The sequence below is a fragment of the Cebus imitator genome, unplaced genomic scaffold (genome assembly GCF_001604975.1).
Source record: "Cebus imitator isolate Cc_AM_T3 unplaced genomic scaffold, Cebus_imitator-1.0 Scaffold316, whole genome shotgun sequence".
In the NCBI taxonomy this organism is placed as follows: domain Eukaryota; kingdom Metazoa; phylum Chordata; class Mammalia; order Primates; family Cebidae; genus Cebus; species Cebus imitator.
In genome coordinates, this window is record NW_016107631.1 from 1,924,533 (window position 1) to 1,949,492 (window position 24,960).

The 24,960-nt window shown below is 43.3% G+C and overlaps 1 protein-coding gene across 3 annotated transcripts; it reads right to left on the reverse strand.

Annotated features, from left to right (window-relative positions):
- Positions 1-16,562: 16,562 nt before the first annotated feature.
- SIGLEC14 (sialic acid binding Ig like lectin 14) lies at positions 16,563-20,698 on the reverse strand. 3 transcript variants are annotated; one of them, XM_017503867.2, is made up of 7 exons: positions 20,547-20,698; positions 20,079-20,465; positions 19,592-19,885; positions 19,261-19,314; positions 17,305-17,562; positions 17,060-17,195; positions 16,563-16,936 (listed from the first exon to the last, which is right to left on the reverse strand). In XM_017503867.2, the coding sequence occupies exons 1-7, from the start codon at positions 20,581-20,583 to the stop codon at positions 16,894-16,896; spliced, it is 1,209 nt and encodes a 402-aa protein (XP_017359356.1). In that variant the 5' UTR covers positions 20,584-20,698; the 3' UTR covers positions 16,563-16,893. The 3 variants fall into 3 exon arrangements, with proteins under 3 accessions (XP_017359356.1, XP_017359357.1, XP_017359358.1); XM_017503868.2 differs by lacking the exon at positions 19,261-19,314; XM_017503869.2 differs by lacking the exon at positions 17,305-17,562.
- Between the last annotated feature and the right edge of the window lie 4,262 nt (positions 20,699-24,960).

The following is a 24,960-nucleotide window of genomic DNA, read 5'->3' on the forward strand; positions in this document are numbered from 1 at the left end:
TAGACAGGATCACACTGTGTTGCCCGGCTGGAGTGCAGTGGCGTGACTCTGACTCACTGCAAACTTCTCTTCCCAACAATCAATTCTCCTGTCTAGGCCTCCCAAGTAGCTGGGACTACAGGCACATGCCACCATGCCAGACTTATTTTTGTATTTTTAGCAGATTCGGGGGTTTCACCATGCTGGCTAGGCTGTTCTCAACCTCCTGACCTCAAGTGACCCACCTGTCTTGCCTCCCAAAGTGCTGGGATTATAGGAGTGAGCCACTGTGCCTGGCCTTCATACCTGTCTCTGTCATCCTGAATAGTCCATGTTAACAGAGGTCAGAATAAGTTTTTCTTTTTTCTTTTTTTTAATTGCAAATTCTGAATTTCATTTTTTTTTTTTTTTCTTTTTGAGACAGAGTCTCACTCCTTCACCAGGCGCCCGGCTGGAGTGCAATGGCACGATCTCAGCTCACCGCAACCTCCGCCTCCTAGGTTCAAGCAATTCTCCTGCCTCAGCCTTCCGAGTAGCTGGGACTACAGGCGTGTGGCACCATGCCCAGCTAATTTTTAGTGGGGACGGGGTTTCACCATGTTGGCCAGGATGGTCTCGATGTCTTGCCCTCGTGATCCGCCCGCCTTGGCTTCCCAAAGGGCTGGGATTACAGGCGTGGGCCGCCACGCCTGGCCTGAATTTCATTTCTCATTTGAACTGTGAAAGTAGTACATCATACGGCTAGTAGGATCTAAAGATAGAGACTTGATTATGAAGGAACATAACATTTTTTATCTTTATATTAAAATCTTTATATTAAATTCCCTCGGCTAAAATACGTATATGGCTTCTGTTTTTACAGCAGCCCTTAACTGATTAAATCTCAAGAGATGAATAAATGAGCACTGCGTGATTTCAAATCCCTTTATGATATAATTCATAACCAACTATTTCCCTAACAAGATAAAGGGTGTCTTCAGCAAACATCACATACCTAATGAAATAGCTTCAGGTGCTAACATAATAAGGCAATAAAAATAAGTAAATGGTGCAGCAATTACAATGAAATTTTAAGAGAGGTCTTTATCAATGACATGATTGCATATATAGAATAATCCAAATGTATATACAGATACATTTGAAGCCTTAATAAAATATTTGCAAGACTGCCATAGATTAATCAAATTACAAAATCAGTTGTATTTCCACATCACAGTAGTAAACAAAAATGGAATTTTGTAAAATACACCATTGACAATAGCTTCAAAATTATTATATAATTTATCAATATCAAAAATTATGCTATAACATTTTTGAATATATTGAATATGCCTAACTATTCTATATGTAGCTAACAAAAATACACATCATCTCTATGGGGGAAATTATAAATCTGCACTGAAGGACATTAAAGATGTAAATTAATCAAAAAAGAGGACATGTTGATGAGTTTGAGAACAATATTGTATAAATGTCAGTTTTACCCAACAATCTACAGTGTCAGAGAAACATGTCATACAATCCTCTGGGTGATCTTTGTGCAACTTGATAACTCTATTGTAAAATTCATACTGAAGTAGAAATGTTCAAGTATGGTCAAGGCAACCATGAAGAAAAATGAACAGCTCTGTAAGATATCAAGATGTATCATAACATGATAGAAAATATGACCATATCAGGCTGGGCACCGTAGCTCATGTCTGTAATCCCAGCACTTTAGGAGGCCAAGGCAGGCGGATCACTTAAGGTCAGGAGTTCAAGACCAACCTGACCAACATGCTGAAACCCTGTCTCTGCTAATAAAAAATAACAAAAATTAGCTGGGCATGGTAGCATGTGCCTGTAATCCCAGCTGCTTGGGAGGCTGAGGCACGAGAATTGCTTGAACCCAGGAGGTGGAGGTTGCAGTGAGCTGAGATTGTGCCACTGCATTTCCTCTAGGGTGACAGAGCGAAACTGTCTCAAATTTTTTAAAATGTTGAAAAACTACACCCATTTCAGTGGTTTACACCTGAATATCAGCACTTTGGGAGATCAAGGCAGGAGGATTACTTGAGCCCAGAAATTCAAGACCAGCCTGGGCAACATGGTGAAACCCTATCTGTACAAAAAACACAAGAATTAGCTGGGCAAGGTGGCTCATGCTTGTAGTCTCAGCTACTTAGGAGACTGAGGTGGGAGATACATTGGAGCCCAGGAGGTGGAGATTGCAATGAGCCAAGATTTCGCCACTGCACTCCATCCAGGGTGACTGAGTGAGACCAGACTCTCAAAAAAAAAAAAAAGAAAAGAAAAGAACAAAAAAATGACCATTATGCACTGACCAAGTTAAAAAAAAGAAAATTGAGCACTTAGAAATAGACCTCAACAGCAGAAAACATCATGTGTGATACAGGAAGTGGCAAACGATAAATATTTCTTTTTATTTTTGTTTTCATTTATTTAAATTTTTTTGTGTGTCAGTGTCTCTGTCACCCTGGATGGAGTACAATCGTGTGATCAGGGCTCACCACAGCCTCTATTTCTCTGGGCTCGGGTGATCCTCCCATCTCAGCCTCCCGAATAGCTGAGACTACAGGGATGCACCATCATGCTTGGCTAATTTTTAAATTTTTTGTAGAGACAGGGTCTCACTATGTTGCCCAGGCTGGTCTCACACCCCTGGGCTCGAGCAATCCTCTCACCTCAGCCTCCCAAAAATGCTGGGACTACAGGTGTGAGCCACTGTGTCTGGCCAACTTTTCAAAAACATATATGGAAAACCTTAATGCAATCAAGTTTGCAGTAAGTTTGCAATGAAATTTGACACCCAGCTCATACATCAAAACCAGGTACAGGTAGCATGAAGGCCTAAATATGACAGAGAAAACCATACAGCTGTTGGAAGATAATACAGCAGGAAACCACCACGAACTTGAGGTAGGAAGGGATTTCTGAGCAAAACATAAGTAACACTATTTATAACGAGAAAGATTGAAACCTTGGCCCCTGGTCCAGAACCTGAGCACTACCTCTCAAAGGTCTTGTCTCCCCAGGACCTTGACATCCTACCCCAGCTCCCACAAGCCATGCTAAGGAGGCTGGTTCTCTCCATGTTTCTCTGGCTTCAAAAGGGGAAAGCTGAAGGGCACCTGCAGAGCACCTGAAGCCCAGAAGTAAAGGTGACCACTGAGACAAAGAGCGAGGTAGCAGTCATGGGTCTCAGGTCCCGGAGAGGAGAAGGCAGCCCCTTTTTGAGAGATGGGAATGGGTGGTTTCTCTCCATTTGGCTTCCCTTCCAAGCAGTGAGTAACAGCGGATTTCATCCTAACTGCATGTGTGGTCCCGCCCTGGTCTCCAAAGTCGCTCACTCTTGGAGACTTTGAACCCCCGTCACTCTCACAGTGACTCTTCAGGTAAGAGGTGTATGTTATGCCACATCCTCTTAAGATACATCTCCCACGGACTCCCATCTGGAATCCCCCAGTACTCAGAGAAGAGTTATTGTCCTGGGGGCAACTGAGGAGGTGACATTGATCTTGGGAATTATACTTTTTACTCTCACCCTCTCCTTTATGATCACTAGAGCACAGTTAGCATGTGCCTAGCCACAGTAAGTTTTAACATTCCAGGATCCCAGGTGAGGAGAATGCACAGAGCATTAGGTCACTTGTTTCCTTGGGTGAGAGACAGAGATACCTGTGGTGCCAACCCCAACCCCAAGCCCCCCCGGTCCTTTCTGGCATTTGTCCCACTCCACACTAGAGGCACCTCCCAAGCTGGAGATCCAGAGCTGGCCCAGGGACAGCTTCATTCTCCCAACCCCCATCCTCTGTGCTATTAAAAGCTAAAACAGATGGGGTGAGGGGAGAGGAAATTGCAAACAGAAGCCACAAGATATAGACAGGAGGTCAGAAAAGGAACTTTCTACACAACCTCTAGCAGGAAAGCTGGGCCCCAAGGGCGAGGAAGATGCCAGGCTGGGCCACCTCAGGGACGCAATGCCCATCCTAATAAAAGTAAAGTAACACAAAATAGAGAATTGGGGGAAAGAAGAAAAAAAAAGAATTTTGGGAAAGAAACAACCATTTTCACATTCAAGAAGGGCTACAGAGTTTGCCTTGAGAGACGACTGTGTATAGTTTGTTTTATCACTACTTTGTTTTCGAATCAAAATAGTGATAATATTTTTTCAGGTGAAATTCAAACAACATAAAATTACTAGGGGTAATTTTGGATGTATCAAGTTTTGCAGGATGAGGTGAAGAGGAAGCTAAAATGATGCTGGATTAAAAAAAAGAAACATGAACATTAATGCTCCCCCTTGTGGAAGACAGGGAAAGCATTTTTATTTTTCTTTATTTCATTTTATTTTATTTTTTTATGGTGATGGTGTTTTTTTTATTCCATTTATTTATTTTATTGCATTTTAGGTTTTGGGGTACATGTGAAGAACATGCAAGATTGTTGCATAGGTACACACGTGGCAGTGTGATTTGCTGCCTTCCTCCCCATCACCTACATCTGGCATCTCTCCCCTTGCTATCTCTCCCCAACTCCCCACCCCCCACCCTCCCTCCTCTATTTCCCCCCAACAGACCCCAGTGTGTAATGCTCCCCTCCCTGTGTCCATGTGTTCTCACTGTTCAACACCCGCCTATGAGTGAGAACACGCAGTGTTTGATCTTCTGCTCTTCTGTCAGTTTGCTGAGAATGATGGTTTCCAGGTTCATCCACGTCCCTACAAAGGACACAAACTCATCGTTTTTGATGGCTGCATAATATTCCATGGTGTATATGTGCCACATTTTCCCTGTCCAGTCTATCATGGATGGGCATTTGGGTTGGTTCCAGGTCTTTGCTATTGAAAACAGTGCTGCAATGAACATTTGTATGCACGTGTCCTTATAGTAGAACGATTTATAATCCTTTGGATATATACCCAGTAATGGGATTGCTGGGTCAAATGGAATTTCTATTTCTAGGTCCTTGAGGAATCGCCACACTGTCTTCCACAATGGTTGAACTAATTTACACTCCCACCAACAGTGTAAAAGTGTTCCTATTTGTCCACATCCTCTCCCGCATCTGTTGTCTCTAGATTTTTTAATGATCGCCATTCTAACTGGTGTGAGATGGTATCTCAATGTAGTTTTGATTTGCATTTCTCTGATGACCAGTGATGATGAGCATTTTTTCATGTTTGTTGGCCTCATGTATGTCTTCTTTTGTAAAGTATCTGCTCATATCCTTTGCCCATGGAACGTAAAGGAACTCTTCAAGGAGAACTACAAGCCACTGCTCAACGAAATAAGAGAGGACACAAACAGACAGAGAAACATTCCATGTTGATGGTTAGGAAGAATCAATATCGTTAAAATGGCCATACTGCCCAAAGTAATTTACAGATTCAATGCTATCCCCATCAAGCTACCAATGACCTTCTTCACAGAACTGGAAAAAAACACCTTAAACTTCATATGGAACCAAAAGAGAGCCCGCATAGCCAAGTCAATTCTAAGCAAAAAGAACAAAGCGGGAGGCATCACACTACCAGACTTCGAACTATACTAAAAGGATACAGTAATCAAAACAGCATGGTACTGGTACCAAAACAGAGATATAGACCAATGGAACAGAACAGAGGTCTCAGAGGCAACACAACATATCTACAACCATCTGATCTTTGACAAACCAGACAAAACAAGCAATGGGGAAAGGATTCCCTGTTTAATAAATGGTGTTGGGAAAACTGGTTAGCCATGTGCAGAAAGCAGAAACTGGACCCCTTCCTGACACCTTACACTAAAATTAACTCCAGATGGATTAAAGACTTAAACATAAGACCTAACACCATAAAAACCCTAGAAGAAAATCTAGGCAAAACCATTCAGGACATAGGCGTAGGCAAGGACTTCATGACCAAAACACCAAAAGCATTGACAACAAAAGCCAAATAGACAATGGGACCTAATCAAAGTCCACAGCTTCCGCACGGCAAAAGAAACAGTCATTAGAGTGAATCGGCAACCAACAGAATGGGAAAAAATTTTTACAGTTTACCCATCTGACAAAGGGCTGATATCCAGAATTTACAAAGAACTAAAACAGATTTACAAGGGAAGGTGTTTTTAAATGTTACAGACTGTGTGGCAATGACATGAGGATTTGGGGGATGACCTCTTGGACTCAACAACATGGTGATAGGAGAGAAAATCCAGTGAAAGAGTTTCTGTGGTGGGGATGAATGGTGAATTTTTGCAACGTGACATCTAGCATCCAATTTAACCTACTTCTTATCCTGAAGGGCTATTCCTTTCTGCTGCTCCCAAACCTTGAATGAAGAGTGCTACCCAAAATATACTTGTACAAAGTGCTGGGGAAGGCAGGAAAGAAGTCTTTGTTCTCATGTTTGGGGAAGGGATACCAGCTTGCATATGTCAATCACCCACCACCCTCAAATACTCTCCCATATATTGTAGTAAGTCGGCAGCTTTGGGTTCTCTGTGATTATTAAGCATGGAAGATCCAGTTACTTTCTGGGGATATTAAAATCTGAACAGGATGCAATATTTGGGAACTACTGGCTTATACCATAAAATGTCATATGAGCATACTTATATGAGATACCCAGAGTAGTCAAATTCATAGATACAGAAAGTAGAATGACGCTTGCCAGGGGCAATGTGTATCTGTGAATTTGCCTACTCTGGGTATCTCATGTAAGTACGCTCGTATAACATTTGTCCTTTTCTATCTGGTTTATTTCACCTAGCGTAATATCTTCAAAGTCATCCATGTTAAAGCATTTCTTAGAACTTCATTCTTAAAGCTGAACAAGATTTTATTTGACGCATACTACATTTTGTTTATCCATTTATCCACTAATAGACATTTAGGTTGCTTCCATGCTTTGGCTATTGTAAATAATACTGCGTGAACATGGGTGTATAAATATCAGACTCCCTGCTTTCAATTCTTTGTTGTATCTACTCAGAAGTAGAATTGTGGAATTGCTGAACTATATGGTAATTATACGCTTCATTTTTTGAGGAATTTTCATACCATCTTCCATAGAGATTGCACCATTTTACATCCCACCAGCAATGCACAAGTGTTGCATCTTCTCCAAATCTTCACCAATATTTGTTACTATCTGGTTTCGTTTTGTTTTTTAATAGTGGTCATTCTAATGTGTACGAAGTGGTATCTCATAATGGTTTTGATTTGCATTCCTGTAATTATTACTGTGTATAAAATTGTATAAATATTTATGTGTTAGAAATTATAAATTAGTTTTCAATATTTTCATATTGAGGAGTATTAAAATAATACAAACTTACTGAACTTACCTTTCAAATTGGAAGATCTAGCGCTTTCCTTATGACAGTGATGAACTGGGGATGAGCAGGAATTGCCTCTTTTACTTTGCCACATTTTCTATTGTGGTGGTCCAAGCTATCTCTTCCAACAAAAATTACCCAAACAATAAAGAGGGGAAAAACATAGGATGGAAAAGATAAATTGTTTTAGTCCATTTGGGCCACTATAACAAAATATCTCAGACTGGGAAATTTATAAACAACAGAAACTTACTTCTCATAAATTCTGAAGGCTGGGAAGTCCAAGATCAAGGTGCCAGTGGATTCAGTGTCTGCAGAGAATTCTCTCCTTCCCAGATAGTATATTTTTGCGGTATCCTCACATGGCAGAAGAGCAAAACACACTTCCTTCTATTTCTTTTACGAGGACACTAATCCCATTCACGAAGATGGCACCATTATGGATTAATCACTTCCCAAAAGGGCCACCTCGTAATACCATCACCTCGAGGTTTAAAATTTCAACATATAAATTTTAGGAAAATATTTCTATTACAGCTTAAATAGAGTACATCAAGAGTTAAAGCATATAGAAAAGAAGTAAATATAGCACGGTCTTTGCTACATGCACTTTGGGAAATTAAAAGAAAAATACCTGAAGTATACAAAAGTTAAATTCGTTAAACAGAATGAAGAAATTATAAAAGCAGCAAGACATAAACAGATATTGCCTTAGGTAGAAACACAAAAAGAAAGCGATGACTGAATTTTCATGAGAAACTCATCACCCCCGCCAAGTGGAATGACATCTCCAAAAGGTTTTTTAAAAAAATGCAAAGCTAGAATTCTAAATGTTGGAAAATTACCCTTCAAAATGAAAGAAGAGTAGTGCTTTTATTATGAAGGAGTAAGCTCCTAGCAGAGTGAACCCCCCACAACAAAACAAAACAAACAAAAAGCAATCCTTAAAAGTTGTAAGCTTTGAATGGGGAAAAAAAAACTACTTGGGAAATGGAATAAAAGAAAATAGATCTTGGATGGAGTCAAAATTTGGGGAAAGGGACCAACAAGAAATAAATAGCTTTATTCCAATGGTAGGCCAGTGCTACAGTGCAGAAATGGGCCACTAAAATTCTGATAGAACTCCTTCCATCTTTCTGGACTGAGAACAAGGGCTGAAGCCCAGGGCAACTAGGAACACTGGAACATGAGGTGAGAATTCAGGAAAGGAGAGAGCTAGGGAAATGGAACTCTAGCTTCTGAGTATAAATGCTTTCCATGTCTCTGACCTCAGAACCACGTATGTGTAGGTCATACCACAAGTGTTGCAGGTAGAGATGACAGAGTTGCTATGAGACTTGGGCCGTCATCCATCACAGGCAAGGAATAGTCTGCAATTTTACTTGAACCAAATTATTTGTCTGCTTAAAAAAAAATACTCTAAAATAATATAACTTGTTGCAGAGTCTCCACAACATAACCTTAAGAACATTTAGGATCCAATCCAAAGCTACTCAACATGTGAAAACACAGGAAAATAGGACCTACCTTAAAGTAACAACACACAGTAAAGGGGAAAAATTAAAGGCAAATACACAGGGGCCAGTGCTGAGATGACCAAGGTGATGGAAACAACAGACCAGCACTTTTTTAGCAGCTGCTATAACTATGCTCAGGAGATAAAGGAAAACATAGTCACAACGAATAAAGACATAGGAAATCCGAGCCATGCTATAGAACGTATTTATTTTAAAAAGACAAATAAAAATTTTGAAAACTGCAATACAGCATCTAAAATTTTAAAGTTAACAGGTTGAGCTTAATAGTAAGAAACGGATAACTGAAGAAAGATTCCGTTAATGTGAAGACAGATAATGAAAATTATTCAGCCTGAAAAAACAGAGAAAAAATATTTAAAATAATAGGGAACAGAGATCGAGGGACCTGTGAGACAGTATAAGTAAGTCTAACTATTTGTAATTGGAGGCCTGAAGAAAAAGGAAAGATAGAATGGAACAGACAAAAATATTTGAATAAAATGTCCAAAACATCCTAAATTTGGTAGAGACATGAAGGGAACCAAAGACTTAAAGCAATCCCTCATAAAAGTAATATCCAGCTCCAGCAAAATGGATGAAGAAGTACTCAATCTCATCAGCAAGCGGGTAAACTTAAGTTCAAACCATTAGCCAAATACTATTACACACTCTCCAAATTGAAACTTTTAGATATCTGAAGATGTCCAGTGCCGGTAAAGTGTGTAACACTGAAAGACATAAATTGTTCCCAACACCATCTAACAAACTAAAGATATTCATGTGCAATGAGGAATGTGCAAGCTGCTCATCAGACCTGATGTCTGATCCCCTTGGCAAATATGCTGTCTGTGGGAGAGGAAGGAACTGGTTCTGGCTTAACGGTAATTCAGTGTGTAGCATTCAATGCTTAGAAATCAGGAATTAAGAAAAAGAAAGGTCTCAATTCAATAATTAAGATTCTACATCATAGAAAATGAAAAACAAAACAAACCCTAAGCAAACAGAAGGAAAACATAATAAAGTTAAAGTGGAAATCAATAAAATTAAAAACAGAAAATCACTTTTGAAGCAATGAATGGAAAAGAGCGGGAAGACCATGTGAAGACACAGGGAGGAAGCCGCTATCTGAAAGCCAACGAGATCTCAGAAGAAGCCAACCCTGCCAACACCTTGGTCTTGTTGGACTTTCAGCCTCAGAACTGTCAGAAAATGCAGCCTGGGGGGGACGACTCACGCCTGTAATCCCAACCCTCTGGAAGGGTGAGGCTCAATAATTGCCTGAACTCAGGAGGTGGAGGTTGAAGTGAGCCGAGATGGCAACACTGCACTCCAGCCTGGGTGAAAGAGTGAGACTATGTCTCAAAAACAAAACAAAACAAACAAACAAACAAAAAGAACTGTATGTAAGAAAGTAAATTTCTGTTATGTAATTTAAAAAATAAATGAATGCAATGCAAATATTGGTATTTTAAAAAATCAGTTAACTTGATAATAAGATTTACAAGGTTAAAAAAAGGTAAAAAGATACAAATCATCAATATCATATCACTACACACTCCACAGGTATTGAAAAGGTAATAAGGGACTACTACAAGTGCCTCTATGCACATAAATTTAACACCACTTAGATAAAATGGACCAATTCCACAAAAAAATCACAAACTGCCAAAATTTAAGTTGAAATAAATCATGTGACAAGTTTTATAGCTATTAAATAATTTGAATTCATAGCTTCAACCCTTCTGAAAAAATAAACCTCCATACCCAGATGCTTTCACTCAGGAAAACTACGAAACATTTATAGAAGAAATAACACCAATTCTACATAATCTCTTCTGAAAAATCAAAGTGGAGGAAACACTTTCCAACTCATTTTTTGAAACCAGCATCATCCTGATGCCAAAACTAGACAAAAATACTCCAAAAACCCCACCTACCAACCAATTTCTCTTATAAACACAGATACCAAAATATTCTAAAAATTAATCAATAGAATGCAGCAATATCTGAAAAGAGGGATACACTGCCACCGAGTTGGGGTTTATCCTGGGTTTGCAAGTCTGGTTTGAATCTATTAAAGTAATTAACCATACTGAGTTGAAAGACGAAAATTACAAGATCATATCAACTCACACAGAAAAGCACTTGACAAAATTCCATATCCATTCATGATAAAGGAAACACTCTTATAAGATTAAGAATGGAGGGGAACTTCTTCAATTTGTGGATGGGTAGCTAAAGAGAATCTACAGCTAACATCTTATTTAATGGTGGAAAACTGCATGTTCATTTCTCACCAGCCCCTGGAAAGATCTGTAACAAGACAAGAATGTCTACTTTCACTGCTCTTACTCAACATCATATTGGATGTCCCAACCAGTGCAATGAGGCAAGGAAAATACAGATTGCTAGAGAAGAAATAAAACAATTCCTATATATAGACAACACAGAAAACTGCAAGAAATTTTCCTAGAACTAGTAACTGAGTTGAGAAAAGTGAGAGGATACATGACCAATGTACAAAAAATCAATCAATTATTTCTATATATTAGCAAAATGATTAAAATTTAAATTTTAAAACATAATATATACAATAGATCAAAAATAAAATGAAATGCATGCATACATACAAATGCATAATTATACCTACAGATAATTATAGATATATACAACTTTGTGTGGATAACCAGATAGACAGATAACCAAAGTATGTAGAGTACAAAGTATTAAAGAATCCATAAACAAAGTATGTAGAGAATCTATGCGCTAAAAAAAATACACTGAACAGAGACTACAGAAATCAAGAAGACCTGACTAAATGCAGAGACATACTCATGTATTGGAAGACTCAACATTTTATAGATACCAATTCTACCCAAATCGATTTATAGATTTAATGTCATTCCAACCAATATCCCAGCATGTCTTTTTGTAAATATACACAAGTGGATTCTAAATTTCATATACACAGGGAAAAGAATTAGAATAGTTAAAGCAATTTTGCAAAGAAAAAGAAAGTTGGAGGGATCATACTGTCCAATTCTAAGCTTACTGTAAAGCTACTATAATCAAAACAGTGTGGTATTTGCAAAGGACTAGACACATAGATCAATGAACAGACCACAGAGTTCAGCAATAGACCTTCATAAATATTGCCAATTGATGTTAGAGGAAGGTACAAAAGCAATTCAATGGAGAAAAAAGTAATCTTTTTAACAAATGATACTCAAATAATTGGACATTCCTATGCCTAAACCTCAACGTAAACCCATAGATCATATAAAAATTAACTTAAAATGGATCATAGATCTAAATGTAAAACATAAAAAGGTAAAACTTTAGAAGAAAACGTGGAAGAAAATCTTTGTGACCAGGGGTTGGACAAAGCGTTGTTAGACGTAACAGAAAAAACACAATCTACAAAAAGAAATATAAATTAGACTTCACAAACATTTTAAAAATCCTCTATGAAATGCACTGTAAAATAATGAAAAGACAAGTTACAGACTGAGAGAAAATATATGTAAATCATATCGATATGGAACGTGCATTCGGAACATATAAATACTCGAAGAACACAATGATTAGAAAACAAACAAAAACAATTAAAAAGTGAGCAAAATAATGCAGGACCAGAATCTGGGCCCCTGTGTCCAAATAACAGGATTTTCTCAGAGAATTTATCTGCTATTTAATGGAAAATTGTAAAGCATTCTTTTAAAAAGTTTATAAAAACCTTACCTTATGGTCAAACTAATTAAAACTAGGTAGATTTATAAAATTTTACTTTAAAAATCTAGCTTTTATATTAAAGATGCCCTAATACAAACATGATATTTGGTTTTCTCTTTTGAAAACGATTTTTATGTAATACTAAAAGATAATGAAAGGTTTTCATGTGTCCCTTTGGGTAAATGGCAGGGAAAAGGGGAGGAGAGAGAGAGACAGACTCAGCTGGCCTCATGCCTTTTTCATTGGGTCTTGTTGCTTGGAAAACTAAGTCCCCTCTATCAAAGCAAAGGTTTTATCCTTTTAAAATTATTGAGTTATCATTTTGGATAAATGAATGAATGACTTATGATGACCTAGGATTCTATTTTGTAACATCCAGTGTTTTAAACCTTTGATATTTGACAAACTTTCCAAGATAAAAATATAAAGTATGCCTTTCTGACCTAATTAATGTTTTAGATATTAGGTCCCCTAAAGTCCAAAAAGACATATTTTTGTGTTAAAAATCATGCAGGAAACACTGTCAAATGTAAAACGGTGTTTATATTCACATAAATACATTATTAGTATATGTTACAAAATTGTACAAGATTCCTATAATTCTGATATGCCTCAGTATATGTTATTAGTAATAACTACAATTGTTAAGTTATTGTGTGCCACAGAAGTAATAAATGTCCTTGTAAATTGTGAAAAAAAAAACTGAGCAAAAGATTTGAATAGACACTTAACCTAAGAGAATCTATGGATGACAGAGTAGCACACAGAAAGATGCTGATGAGCCAGGCGTGGTGGCTTACACCTGTAATCCCAGCACTTTGGGAGGCTGAGGTGGGCAGATCACAAGGTCAAGAGATTGAGACCATCTTGGCCAACATGATGAAACCCCGTTGGTTTCATGGTGAAACTGCTAAAATACAAAAAACTTGCTGGGCGTGGTGGTGCTCACCTGTAGTCCCAGGTACTTGGGAGGCTGAGGCAGGGGGATCGCTTGAACCCGCGATGCAGAGGTTGCAGTGAGCCAAGTTTCCACCATTGCACTCCAGTGTGGTGACAGAATGAGACTCCATCTCAAAAGAAAGATGCTGACCACTGTTACAAAAATGTGAATTAAAACCACAAGGGGATAACACGACACGCTTATTAGTATGGCCGGAATGCTGACAATATCAACTGTACGTGATGCCACAGAGCCGCTGGAACCCTCATACATTGTGGGTGGTGATGCAAAACAGTATGACCTCTTTGAAAAACAGTTTCAGAGCGCCCTATGAAATTAAATATAGACTTACCCTACGGCCTGGCGATCCTCCTTTTAGGAATCTATGCATGAGAAATGAAAATATATGTTCATGTCAAAACTGGTACATGAGTGTTTGTGGCAGTGTTATTCATGATCACCAAAATCTGGAAACATCCCAAATGTCTTTCAGTGGCTGGATGGATAGAGAACTTATACATAAATAAAATACTATTCTCAGTAAAAAGCAATTATAATCACTCTCAAAAGCATTACACGGGGTGCAAATAAGTAAGTCTCAAACGGTTCCACTCTGTGACTCTGTTCTCAAAAAGACAAAATTATAGTTATGCAGGACAGATCGGTGGTTGCCAGAAGTGAAGACTGGCTGGACAGTGTAATTGTCAATGAATAGCACAGGAAATATTGGGGATGATTAAATCATTTTGTTTTTTTCTCTTTTTCTTTTTTTTTTTTTTTTGTTTGTTTCTGAGATGGAGTTTTACTCCACTGCACAGGCTGCAGTGCAGTGGCACGATCTCGGCTCACTGCAACCTCCGCCTCCCAGGTTCAAGCAAGTCTCCTGCCTCAGCCTCCTGACTAGCTGGGATTACAGGCGTGAGCCACCATGCCTGGCTAACTTTTTGTATTTTTAGTAGAGACGGGGTTTCACCATGTTGGCCAGGCTAGTCTCAAACTCCTGACCTCAAGTGATCTGCCTGCCTCGGCCTCCCAGAGTGCTGGGATCACAGGCGTAAGCTGTCCCACTTGGCCCATTTTGTATTTTGATTGTTGTGGGGGTGATGGTGGTTAAACAAATATATGTATCCATTAAATCTCATTGAAATGTACAAAAAATAAATGTTACAATATAATTTTAAAATTAAATCAATGGGAAAAATATTTGATTAGATCTTGAAGATATTGGTACATGCAAAGGTTTCACAATTCAGACAGCAAAAGCACTATATATCCATGAAAAGATGGACAAATGGGATTTCCTAAAAATTAAATACACTTATTAAAAAAAAAAAAAAGAGTGACAAGTAGGAAAAGCAGCACAATTTAAAGAACTCATATCCCGAACAAAGAACCAAAAAATATATATATATTAAGAAAAAGCCCATTTTTTATTTTTAAATGAGCAGGGATCAGAACAAGCATTGCACAAAAGATATTCAAATTGCCAATAAACATAGGAAAAGGTGCTCAACATCATTACTTATTAGGGAAATGCAAATTAAAATACAAAAATATAAGAAGATATCACCTCAAACAGATTGCTGTAATTAAAATTGAAAAAGCAACAGGAGATATATTCACACATAGAATTTAGTCACCCCTTGATGTCTGAGGGAAACTGGATATTCAGGTCTGTTTTTTGTTTGTTGTTGTTGTTGTTTTCTGAGATGGAGTCTTGCTTTGTTTCCCAGGCTGGAGGGCAGTGGTGCGATCTCGCCTGACTGCAACCTCCACCTCCTGGGTTCAACTGACTCTCCTGCCTCAGCCTCCCAGGTAGCTGGGATTACAGGCCTGCACCACCACACCCTGCTATTTTTTGTTTGTTTTTAGTAGAGACAGGGTTTCACCATGTTGGCCAGGTTGGTCTTGAACTCCTGACCTCAAGAGAGGATGCTCAGGTCTTGAAGCCGGCCTTGCAGAAGCTGCAGATACAAAAAAATTGATCCTCTGCAGTTGCAGATCCTGCATATCCCAAAAATAGTGTTGTATTTTCCATCTGTAGTTGGTTGAATCTGCAGCTGCAGAACCGGTGGATAGAGAAAGGTGACTGGACGATATTAAAAGCAAAAACAATACCAAAACTAAAAATGAGCTACTGATACATGTAACAGCATGGATAAACCAGGAAAACCATACTGAAGAAATGAAGCCAGACCCTAAAGCATACCTAATGTTTGATTCCAGTTATATGATGCACAGAACCTGACAATACAAATCTATGCGGACAGAAGAGAGAATGGTGGGACCCACAATGGAGGCTTTGTACTGGAAAGGGCACAGAGACCCATTTGTGGGGAGGCTGGGAAGAATCGACATGCTGAGGCTGGGTGGTGGAAGCAAGAGGGTGCACATATGTAAAAGTTAACCTAGTGGGACTCTTTATTGGCTTGTGTATTTTAAGAGAGAGGGTCTCGCTCTGTTGCTCAGGCTGGAGTGCAGTGGCGCAACCATAGCTCACTGCAGCCTGGACCCCCTGGGATCGAGGGATTCTCCCCCCTCTGCCTCCCAAGTAGCTGGAATTACCAGTGTGGGCTACCACGCCTGGCCTAGTTGTACTGTTTAGATTTGCATGTTTTCTTCTATTTAAATTATGCATCCTGAAAAAATGAATAAACACAACAGCCTTTGATGAAACACATCTGACAAAAAAAAACAGATTAAGACATTTTTTCTCTACGGAGGCATTAAAGAGTAAAATCAATTACGTTGTATTGTTTCATAAAAGTTTTACTTATCTTATAATAACTGTATTATATAACAATCACAATAAGGTAGGGTTCCAAGTGGAAACCAAATGCTGTGTGTCCGTGCCTACATGGATAGGAAATGTGAGGAGACCAGAAACTCAAGGGTTAAGAAGGTAACTTTTGGTGGTCGGGCACCGTGGCTCATGTCTGTAATTCCAGCACTTTGGGAGGCCAAGGCGGTGGATCGCTTGAGGTCAGGAGTTCAAGACCAGCCTGGCCAACATGGTGAAACTCCATCTCTACTAAAATACAAAAAAAAAAAAAAAAAAAAAAAAAAAAAAAAAAAAAAAAAAAAAAAAAAAAAAAAAAAAAAAAAACAGGCAACTTTTGGGTAATGGGGGTATAAGACTGAAAGCTCGTTCCCTTCACAGAACTGGGGATGGAGAGGGAAGAGAAGGGTGGGTGGGGAGGGGATGGGGTGCAGGTGGGGATGCAGGTGTGGCGGGGCAGGACTCACAGGCAGAGGGGGATACGTAGACGGGGTATGGGGCAGGCAGGAAAACAGGGATAGTCAGTGGGATGCGAGCTTCCAGAAGGAAGCTGACGGTGATGTCCTGCATCTGTCCTGCAGGGCTGGGTGTTCACGCCTCGCTTCTGTCTTGAGCAGGAGGGGCTCAGTCAGGCCTCTCCGCCCTGCTCTCCTGGGGGCCTCCACACCTGCAGAGCCAACACAGGCCTCAGATCAGCGCCGGCCACTCCAGTTCTGATTCCAGGTGGGGCAGGACAGCTCAGCTGCACCCGGCACTCAGGAGCTTCCTGGAGAGAAGCGGGCCTCCTTACCTGCTATAGTAGATCCAGGTGAGGCCGTAGGTGAGGAGGAAGCCAGCCCCCATGAGAGCCCCCCGGATCAGGGTGAGGACGAGGGGCCAGGAGCCGTCCTGTTTCTCAGGTACACACATGCAGGAACGGGGGCTTCCTGGGAGAAAGGAGAAGAAGGTAAGAAGCTGTTTCCAGGTCTCAGTCCCTCCCACCGACATGAATACCTGACCAGGCTCTGCACCCTCAGCACTTGCCCTGCAACTCACTCTGCACAGAAAGGATGAAGGACAGGTGCTGGGAGCCCAGCGGGTGCTGAGCCCGACAGGTGAATTCCCCTCCATCTCCAGCCCCTATGTCAGGTAGCTCCAGGGTCCCAGATACTGAGGTCTGGGAGGGATTCAGGGCTTTTCCCTCCCGGAACCAGCTCAGCGAGGCACGGGGGTTGCTGTCAACTGTGCAGACGAGGAACAGGGAGTGGCCTTCCAGGATGGGCAGTGACATGCCAGTGCTCAGGATCTGCAGGGCTGGGAAAGAGATTCAAGGCCCGCTCAGCTCCAATTCTCCCTGATTCCTCCCACTGAGCTGCAAGAAGAAAGACAAGGCCGGCTGGGCTCCCTGGCTCTCACCTGTAATCCCAGCACTTTGGGAGGCCAAGGCGGGCAGATCGCCTGAGGTCGGGAGTTCGAGACCAGCCTGACCAACATGGAGAAACCCCGTCTCTACTAAAAACACAAAATTAGCTGGGCATGCTGGTGCATGCCTGTCATCCCAGCTGCTCAAGAGGCTGAGGCAGCAGAATCGCTTGAACCCGGGAGGCAGAGGTTGCAGTGAGCCGAGATCGCACCATTGCACTCCAGCCTGGGCAACGAGAACAAAACTCCGTTTAAAAAAAAAAAAAAAAAAAAAAACAAGACCATGTGGTGAGTGCTGCGAATGGACTATTCATCGGCGAAGAGGTGAGGACTTGGTGATCAGGTCAGGCTATCAGAAAGAAGGGGGCTGAACGGAGAAAAGAAAGATGAGGCGTTCTCACGTTAAGGAGAAGCGGATGGGCAGCTCAGGTGCAGATGTGCTGAGAACTGAGACAGCCTGGCAGACCAGGAAGAGGCTCCTATCTCTGCAACCTGGCAGGGAGGGCCCGGAGCTCCCAGGGCACGATAATGGCGGTAGAGGAAGCAGGCTCAGATCTTTTGGAGCCTTGGGTGCCAGGTTGAGGGCCTCAGGCTTTATCCTGGAAAGCAGTAAGGGGCTGTGAGTAGGGGAAACAGTGAGAGCTGGACCTAGAAAAATCCTGCTGGAGCCAAGTAGGTCCCCGACTGGAGGGAAGTGGGATGGGAGGAGGCTGGGGCAATGGGCCAGGCTGAGCAGGAGACTCGAGCTGGGCCTGGAACCAAGGGGAAGAGGAGGGAAGTGATGATGGGTGGAGTGAAGGTCTCAAGACTTGCCGACTCACGGAGCAGCTGGTGGGAAAGCGCGCTGTCTAGAGCACAGTCCAGAGCAGCCCAGGGATCTAGAGGGAAGGAGTAGCTCAGAGGTGTCCGCGGGAGGTGGCTAAATGTGCAGATCTGTGCCTCAGAGAAAGGGCTGGATGTAAAGTCGAGGGAGGCATCAGGACAGCGTCAAGGAGAGATTGGATCATGCAGGAATGTGAAGGGAGAACAGGGCTCCGGGGCAGAGCTTGGGGAGGTGAGAACGTTGAAGGCTCCCACAAAGGATGATCAGATAGAGACCAAGCAGGGCGTGCATCAGAGGACTTCAGGGCAGGCAGTAGTTGAAGAAAAGGAAACAGTGTGTCCTCAGTACTCCAACTCATGGAGACAGAAAGTAGAATGGTGGGTGCCTGGTGGCGGGAGGGGGAAGTGGAAAGTTGCTGTTTAATGGGTGCACAGTTTCACTTTTGCAAGATAAAGGGAGCTCTGCAGTTTGGTTTGCAACAATGTGAACAGACTTAACACTGCTGAACTGTACTCTTTAAAATGGCTAAGATGACAAATTCTGTGCCAAGTGTATTTTATCACAATGAAAAAAAACATATTTGAAAAGGAGAGCGGAGAAAAGGGAGAAGCCAAAAGCAATACTAGGTCTGTTCATGCAAGATCTTGGTGACTGGGATTGGGGGGCTTGGGGCAGAGGGGTGAGGGAGGGTCTCCTCTCCCAGTGCTGAACCCTGAGCTTACAGAAGGCTCCCATCACAGCCCCAGAGGGAAGAGGGTCTTTCCTACCTGTGCCTGTGCCATTTCTGAAAAAGATGCGGATGGCGAGGTTCTGTGGAGCATCTGGGTAGAAAGATACAGCCCCAGCTTCAGAGGTGACGAGTGGGACAGGCGTGGGCCCGGGAGGTACCCAAGGAGGGGCCGCAGAAACCCACCAGGTGGGGACGGCTGTCCTTCCTGCCCACACACCAGTGTTCCCAGGTTATCCTTCTCTTTCTCTCTCTTCTACACACACATATGCATGCACACACACACACACACACACACACACACACACACACACACCCCTCACCACTCCCGATGCCCTTGAGGACCCAGCTGTGTCCCCGCCACCACTCACAGGAGACATTGAGCTGGACAGTTCTCTGCGTGGTCACCTCAGCTCCAGTCACCTCAGCTCCTCGGAGTTTCACCTGACAGGTGAGGTTGGTGCCATGGTCCTTGGGCCTCGGAGTGAAGGTGAGAACTGGGAAGCTGGTGGTCTTGGGGTGCTGGGGACTGAGGGCATCACCCGTCCAGGAGAACGTGAGAGGTAGTCCTGCTTCACAGGATCCTGGAAGGCTGCAGTTCAGCCTTGTGGGGCGGCCGGACTCCAGAGGCTCCAGAAAGTGGACGTCAGGTTTCTCTGTCAGGGCTGAGGAGGAGACAGGGAGATGCCTGGGCCCCAGGGCGTGGGGATGCACAGTGTGACCCTGACAGTGGCCAGGCCTCAGGCCCCGAGCTGCCCCAAGTCCTGCACCTCCTCCAACCACCCCTGCCCAAGTCCCGTCCCTGTTCTCATTCGGGGTCTCCACGCCCCAGGGTCCTCTCCTAGGGCCCCTCCATACCTGTCACCTCCAAGTTCAGCTTATTCTCGTTGTAGTTATATTTTATATATCGTCTCTCCATGCGGAAGAAATAGCTTCCCGTGTCCTCCATTCTGGCATCTTCTATTTTCAGGGAGCAGACATTGTTCTGGACATCCCCAAGGAGGTGGAATCGGCCCCGGGTCTCTTGCTTCGTAGTTCTGTCTGGGTTGTTTGTGGCCACAGGCTCACCTTGGTATACGTCCTCCCCATCCCGGAACCAGTAGACGTAGAGTGGATCATAGTAATAGTAATACGAGAAGCCCATCGGGTAAGAGAAGGAGCAGTTCACCAGGACGCACAGCCCCTCCTGCACCGTCACCGACTTCTGCACTCGCAGCTCATACGTTGCCCTCTGCTGCAGGGACCCTGGGGGGACACAGAGGCTCAGCTGCAACTCCAGCCCCCTTCCCATCCCCGTGCCTGTTCCTCCTCCCTCAGCTCACTCACCCCCCCACAGCAGGGCCAGCAGCAGCAGGGGCAGCATGTCTGCCTCCGCCAGGGCCCCAGCTGGGTCCCAGGCCCCTCTGTCAGGGAAGGAATCGCCCCAAATGTCCAAATGTGGGGTGGGGCTGAGAAAGCCCCAACAGGAAGCCGATGGGTGAGTGAGAGCTGTGGTCATTCCCGGAAAGGGAACTTCAGCACCACGTGCTGTCGGGTGAGGCAGGGGCTAGGAAACCATCCTCCTCCCACCCCCACTGGGCACTGCAGGTGAAGATACTGAGGTCCCCCGAGGGGCTTGTCCAGACTTGTAAGTCTAGACTCCTGAGGTCCCCAGGTCCCATAGCTAGAGCACTTTCCTTGTGCACCATTGTCTACACAGGAAGGAGAATACCACCTGGCCAGCTCCGTGGGAGTCAGGGCCTCTGGACCCTCAGAGAGATGGGAGAATAAATTCTTTATGACATGGTAGGTGCTGTGGTAAGGGAAGGGGAAGCACAGGCTGGGGGTTTCAGGTGGGGAAGACTTTCCTCTTTCCAGAGGGAAGTCAAGTTCTCAGGGACAAACACGTCAGGTGGACATGACCGGGTCCTTAGCAGTCAAGAGAGATGTGGTTCCCAGCACCCCTTGGATTTGGGTCCTTGATCTCACCATTGTCCTTGTCCTAGGCAGCGTCAGACTCTAGCCCTGGTGCTGACAGCCAGGTGAGGAGGCATGTGAGCCAGGCATTTGAAATTTAGAAGTTGAGGACATGGAATGCCAAGTGTGAACCCAGATCCCTCACCTACCAGCTGTTGGACTTTACAAAAGTTACCTACCCTCTCTGTGCCTCAGTTTGCTCAGCTGAAAAATACAGACCATATTAGAATTGCTGTGTGGGGATTCAGTGAGGTCTCCTGTGTAAAGTGCTTAGGACAGTACCTGGCCCTGAGAATTCACCCATTCAATGGATGCTTCATGGGCCCCTGTGGTGCACCAGGCCCCCTGTTTTAGGAGCTGGAGATACAGCAAAGGATACGGTCTTCAATTGAGAAGGTAAGTCAAAAATCCTAGTGGGGACTCCTCTGGGCACGCTGCCCAGGGTACCCATGCTCCACGAAGAGCAGTAAAATAAATAAATAAATTAATAATAATAATAACAATCCTAGCGGGAAGACAGACATTTAATATGAAATTAAAATACACAGTCTGCTGAAGAATTATATAGTCTAAGAAAAAAATAAAAACAGGAACACAGAAGAGGAATCATTGGGCCTGGTAAAATTTTTTACAACATGGCTTGGGGGGCACTTGGAAGAGACGACATTTGAGCAAAGATGCGAAGGCCATGTGGGGATGAGTCCACTGGTATCTGGGCAAAGGCGGGTGCATTCCAAGGGAATGGTACGTTTAAAAGTCCCAAGGTAGAAACACACGTGGTGTGCTTGGAAAACAGCCATATGGAGCATGGAGGTGTGATCAGTGGGGAACGTGGGAGGAGGGAAGGTCTGGGAGGTGTCCTGGGTCTGAACATGAAGAGATGTGGGAGCTGTCAAAAGAACTTCACTTTTCTCTTCTCCAGCTAGGCTCGGGAGGGTGTCAAAGAAAGGAAGAAGAAGGTTCCTGCAGGGCCAGAAACCCTTAAGAAAAAGGTAAGGAATTTCACAGAGCTGAAGATCGTGCACCTGAGAAGGAAGTTTGCCCAAAAGATGCTTCGAAAAACAAGGAGGAAGCTTATCTCCGAAAAGCTAAGCACTATCCCAGGGAATACAGGCAGATGCACAGAAATGAAATTTGAATGTGTGGATGGCAAGAAAAGCTGGCAGGTTCTATGCACCTGCAGAACCCAAATTGGCCTTTGTCATCAGCATCAGAGGTGTCAATGGTGTGAGCCCAAAGGTCCAAAAGGTGTTGCAGCTTCTTCTCCTTCGTCAAATCTCCAATAGAACCTTTGTGAAGCTCAACGAAGGACCAATTAACATGCTCTGAGGAGTGCAGAACCACGTAACACGTGGGGGCCCCAAACCTGAAGTCAGTACATGAACTACTCTACAAGTGTGGTTATGACAAAATCAATCAGAAGCAAGTTGCTTTGAAAGATAAGGCTTTGAATGTTTGATAAATATGTAAATATAGCATCATCCACATGGAGGATCTGATTCATGAGATCTGTACTGCCGGAAAATGCTTTGAAGACACAAATAACTTTCTGTGGTCCTTCAAATTATCCTCTCCACAAGGAAGAATAAGGAAAGAGACCACCCATTTTGTAGAAGGTGGAGATGCTGGCAACAGGGAGGATCAGACCAACAGGCTTCTTAGAAGAATAAACTATCTACCGTAATTATTTTTCTAATCTGGTCAGTTAATAAACAGTACCCACTTTCAAACTGAAAACAAAACTTGACTTCTGCTGAGTGTATCTGCCAGCGTTCTCCAGAGAAACAGAACCAGTGGGGGGGGGGGTGTTGTTGTGGGGGCTGAGTGGGTGTGGGTGTATTTATTATAAGAAATTGGCTCACACAATTATAGAAGCAGACAAGTCCCAAGATCCTCAGTCAGCAAGCTGGAGACCTGGGAGAGCTGAAAGTGTAGCTCCAGTCCACAAGCTTCCAGGCTGGAGATCTAGGAAGAGCCACAGTTTCAGCTCAAGTCCAAAGGCAGGAGGACACTCGGGTCCAGGCTTGCAGGGAGTGAGGCAAAAGGAGTTGCCCTTCCTCACAGGAGGGCCAGCCTCTTTGCTCTAGCCAGGCCTTCGACTGACTGGTCAAGGCTCACCCATCCCGAGGAGGACAATCTGATTTACTCAAAGTCTACTGATTTGTTTATTAAAAAAAATTTTTTTTGAGATGGCATTTCACTCTTGTTACCCAGGCTGGAGTGCAATGGTGCGATCTCGGCTCACCGCAACTTCTGCCTCCTGGGTTCAAGCGATTCTCCTGCCTCAGCCTCCCGAGTAGCTGGGACTACGGGCACATGTCACCATGCCCAGCTAATGCTTTGTATTTTTAGTCGAGATGAGGTTTCACAGTGTTAGCCAGGATGGTCTCAATCTCTTGACCTCGTGATCCGCCTGCCTCAGCCTCCCAAAGTGCATTACAGGTGTAGGCCACCGTACCCAGCCAAGTCTACTGATTTAAATGTTAATCTCATCCCAAAACACCCTCACAGGAAAACACTCAGAATAGTATCTGAGCAAATGCCAGGGCACTCTATGGCCCTGTCAAGTGGAGACTTAAAATTAACCATCACACTGAGCAAATTGTGATGACAGGGGTTGAACGGAGAAGGGGCAGGATTTTGTTTTTACCTGATCCCTCTGCTTGCTTTCCTGAGACTAGACTCTGCTGAACTGTTGCAATGCCTGGGATGTGAGAGGAGGGTGCTCAGGTCTGCGAGGACACAGCGGAGGTGGTGAGAAGAGGGGGAGCTAACAGTATTTGTGAACAGATCAGACGCACGTGGGAAGAGAGGGAAAAGGGCCACACATAATGCCAGTGTTGTCCACCGGAGCAGTTGCAGGCTTGAAGCTGCCATTGCCAGAAGAGGAAAAGACTTGAAGAATCGGGAGCTCCGCTTGGGGCGTATGGGCTTAGATGAGCTTATTAGACATACAAGTGGAGGGAAAAGGAAAGGGTGAGATCTGTGGGTCTGGAATTCAGGAAAAAGTTCTGGCTGGAGAGAAAAGTGGAGTCTTTCATGTTCAAAGAGCGTCTGTAGCTGTGAGCCTGAGTGATATCACAAAGGGCATGAGAGTATATATGTATGCATGTACGTATGTACTTGTGTGTATGTATGTACGTATGTGTGTACATGTGTGTGTGCGTGTTTATGTACTTGTGTGTGTGTACGTATGTACATACATACGTACATATGTATTTAAGACAGGGTCTAGCTGTCACCCAGGCTGGAGTGCATGGTGCAGTCATAGCTCACTGCAGCCTCAATTTCCCAGGCTCAAGTGAGACTCACCTCAGCCACTTGAGTAGCTGGGACTACAAGTGCACACCACCATGCCTGGCTAATTTTTTTTAAGATGAAGGTTCCACTATGTGACCCAGGCTAGTCTTGAACTCCTAGGCTCCAGTGATCCCCCTGCCTCAGCCTCCCAAAGTGCTGGGATTATGGCTGTGAGCCACCATGCCCGGCCGGGGCATGAGTTTAAGTGAAAAATGGACAGAGACCATCTCCAGGGCTTCTATGATCTGGATATCAGACTCACTTTCCCACTGAAAATAACTAAAAATACAGGGAAGATAATTAATGCAGATCTTCTTAAAACCATGGACGGAAGGCCGGGCGCGGTGGCTCACGCCTGTAATCCCAGCACTTTGGGAGGCCGAGGCGGGTGGATCACGAGGTCAAGAGATCGAGACCATCCTGGTCAACATGGTAAAACCCCGTCTCTACTAAAAATACAAAAAATTAGGTGGGCATGGTGGCG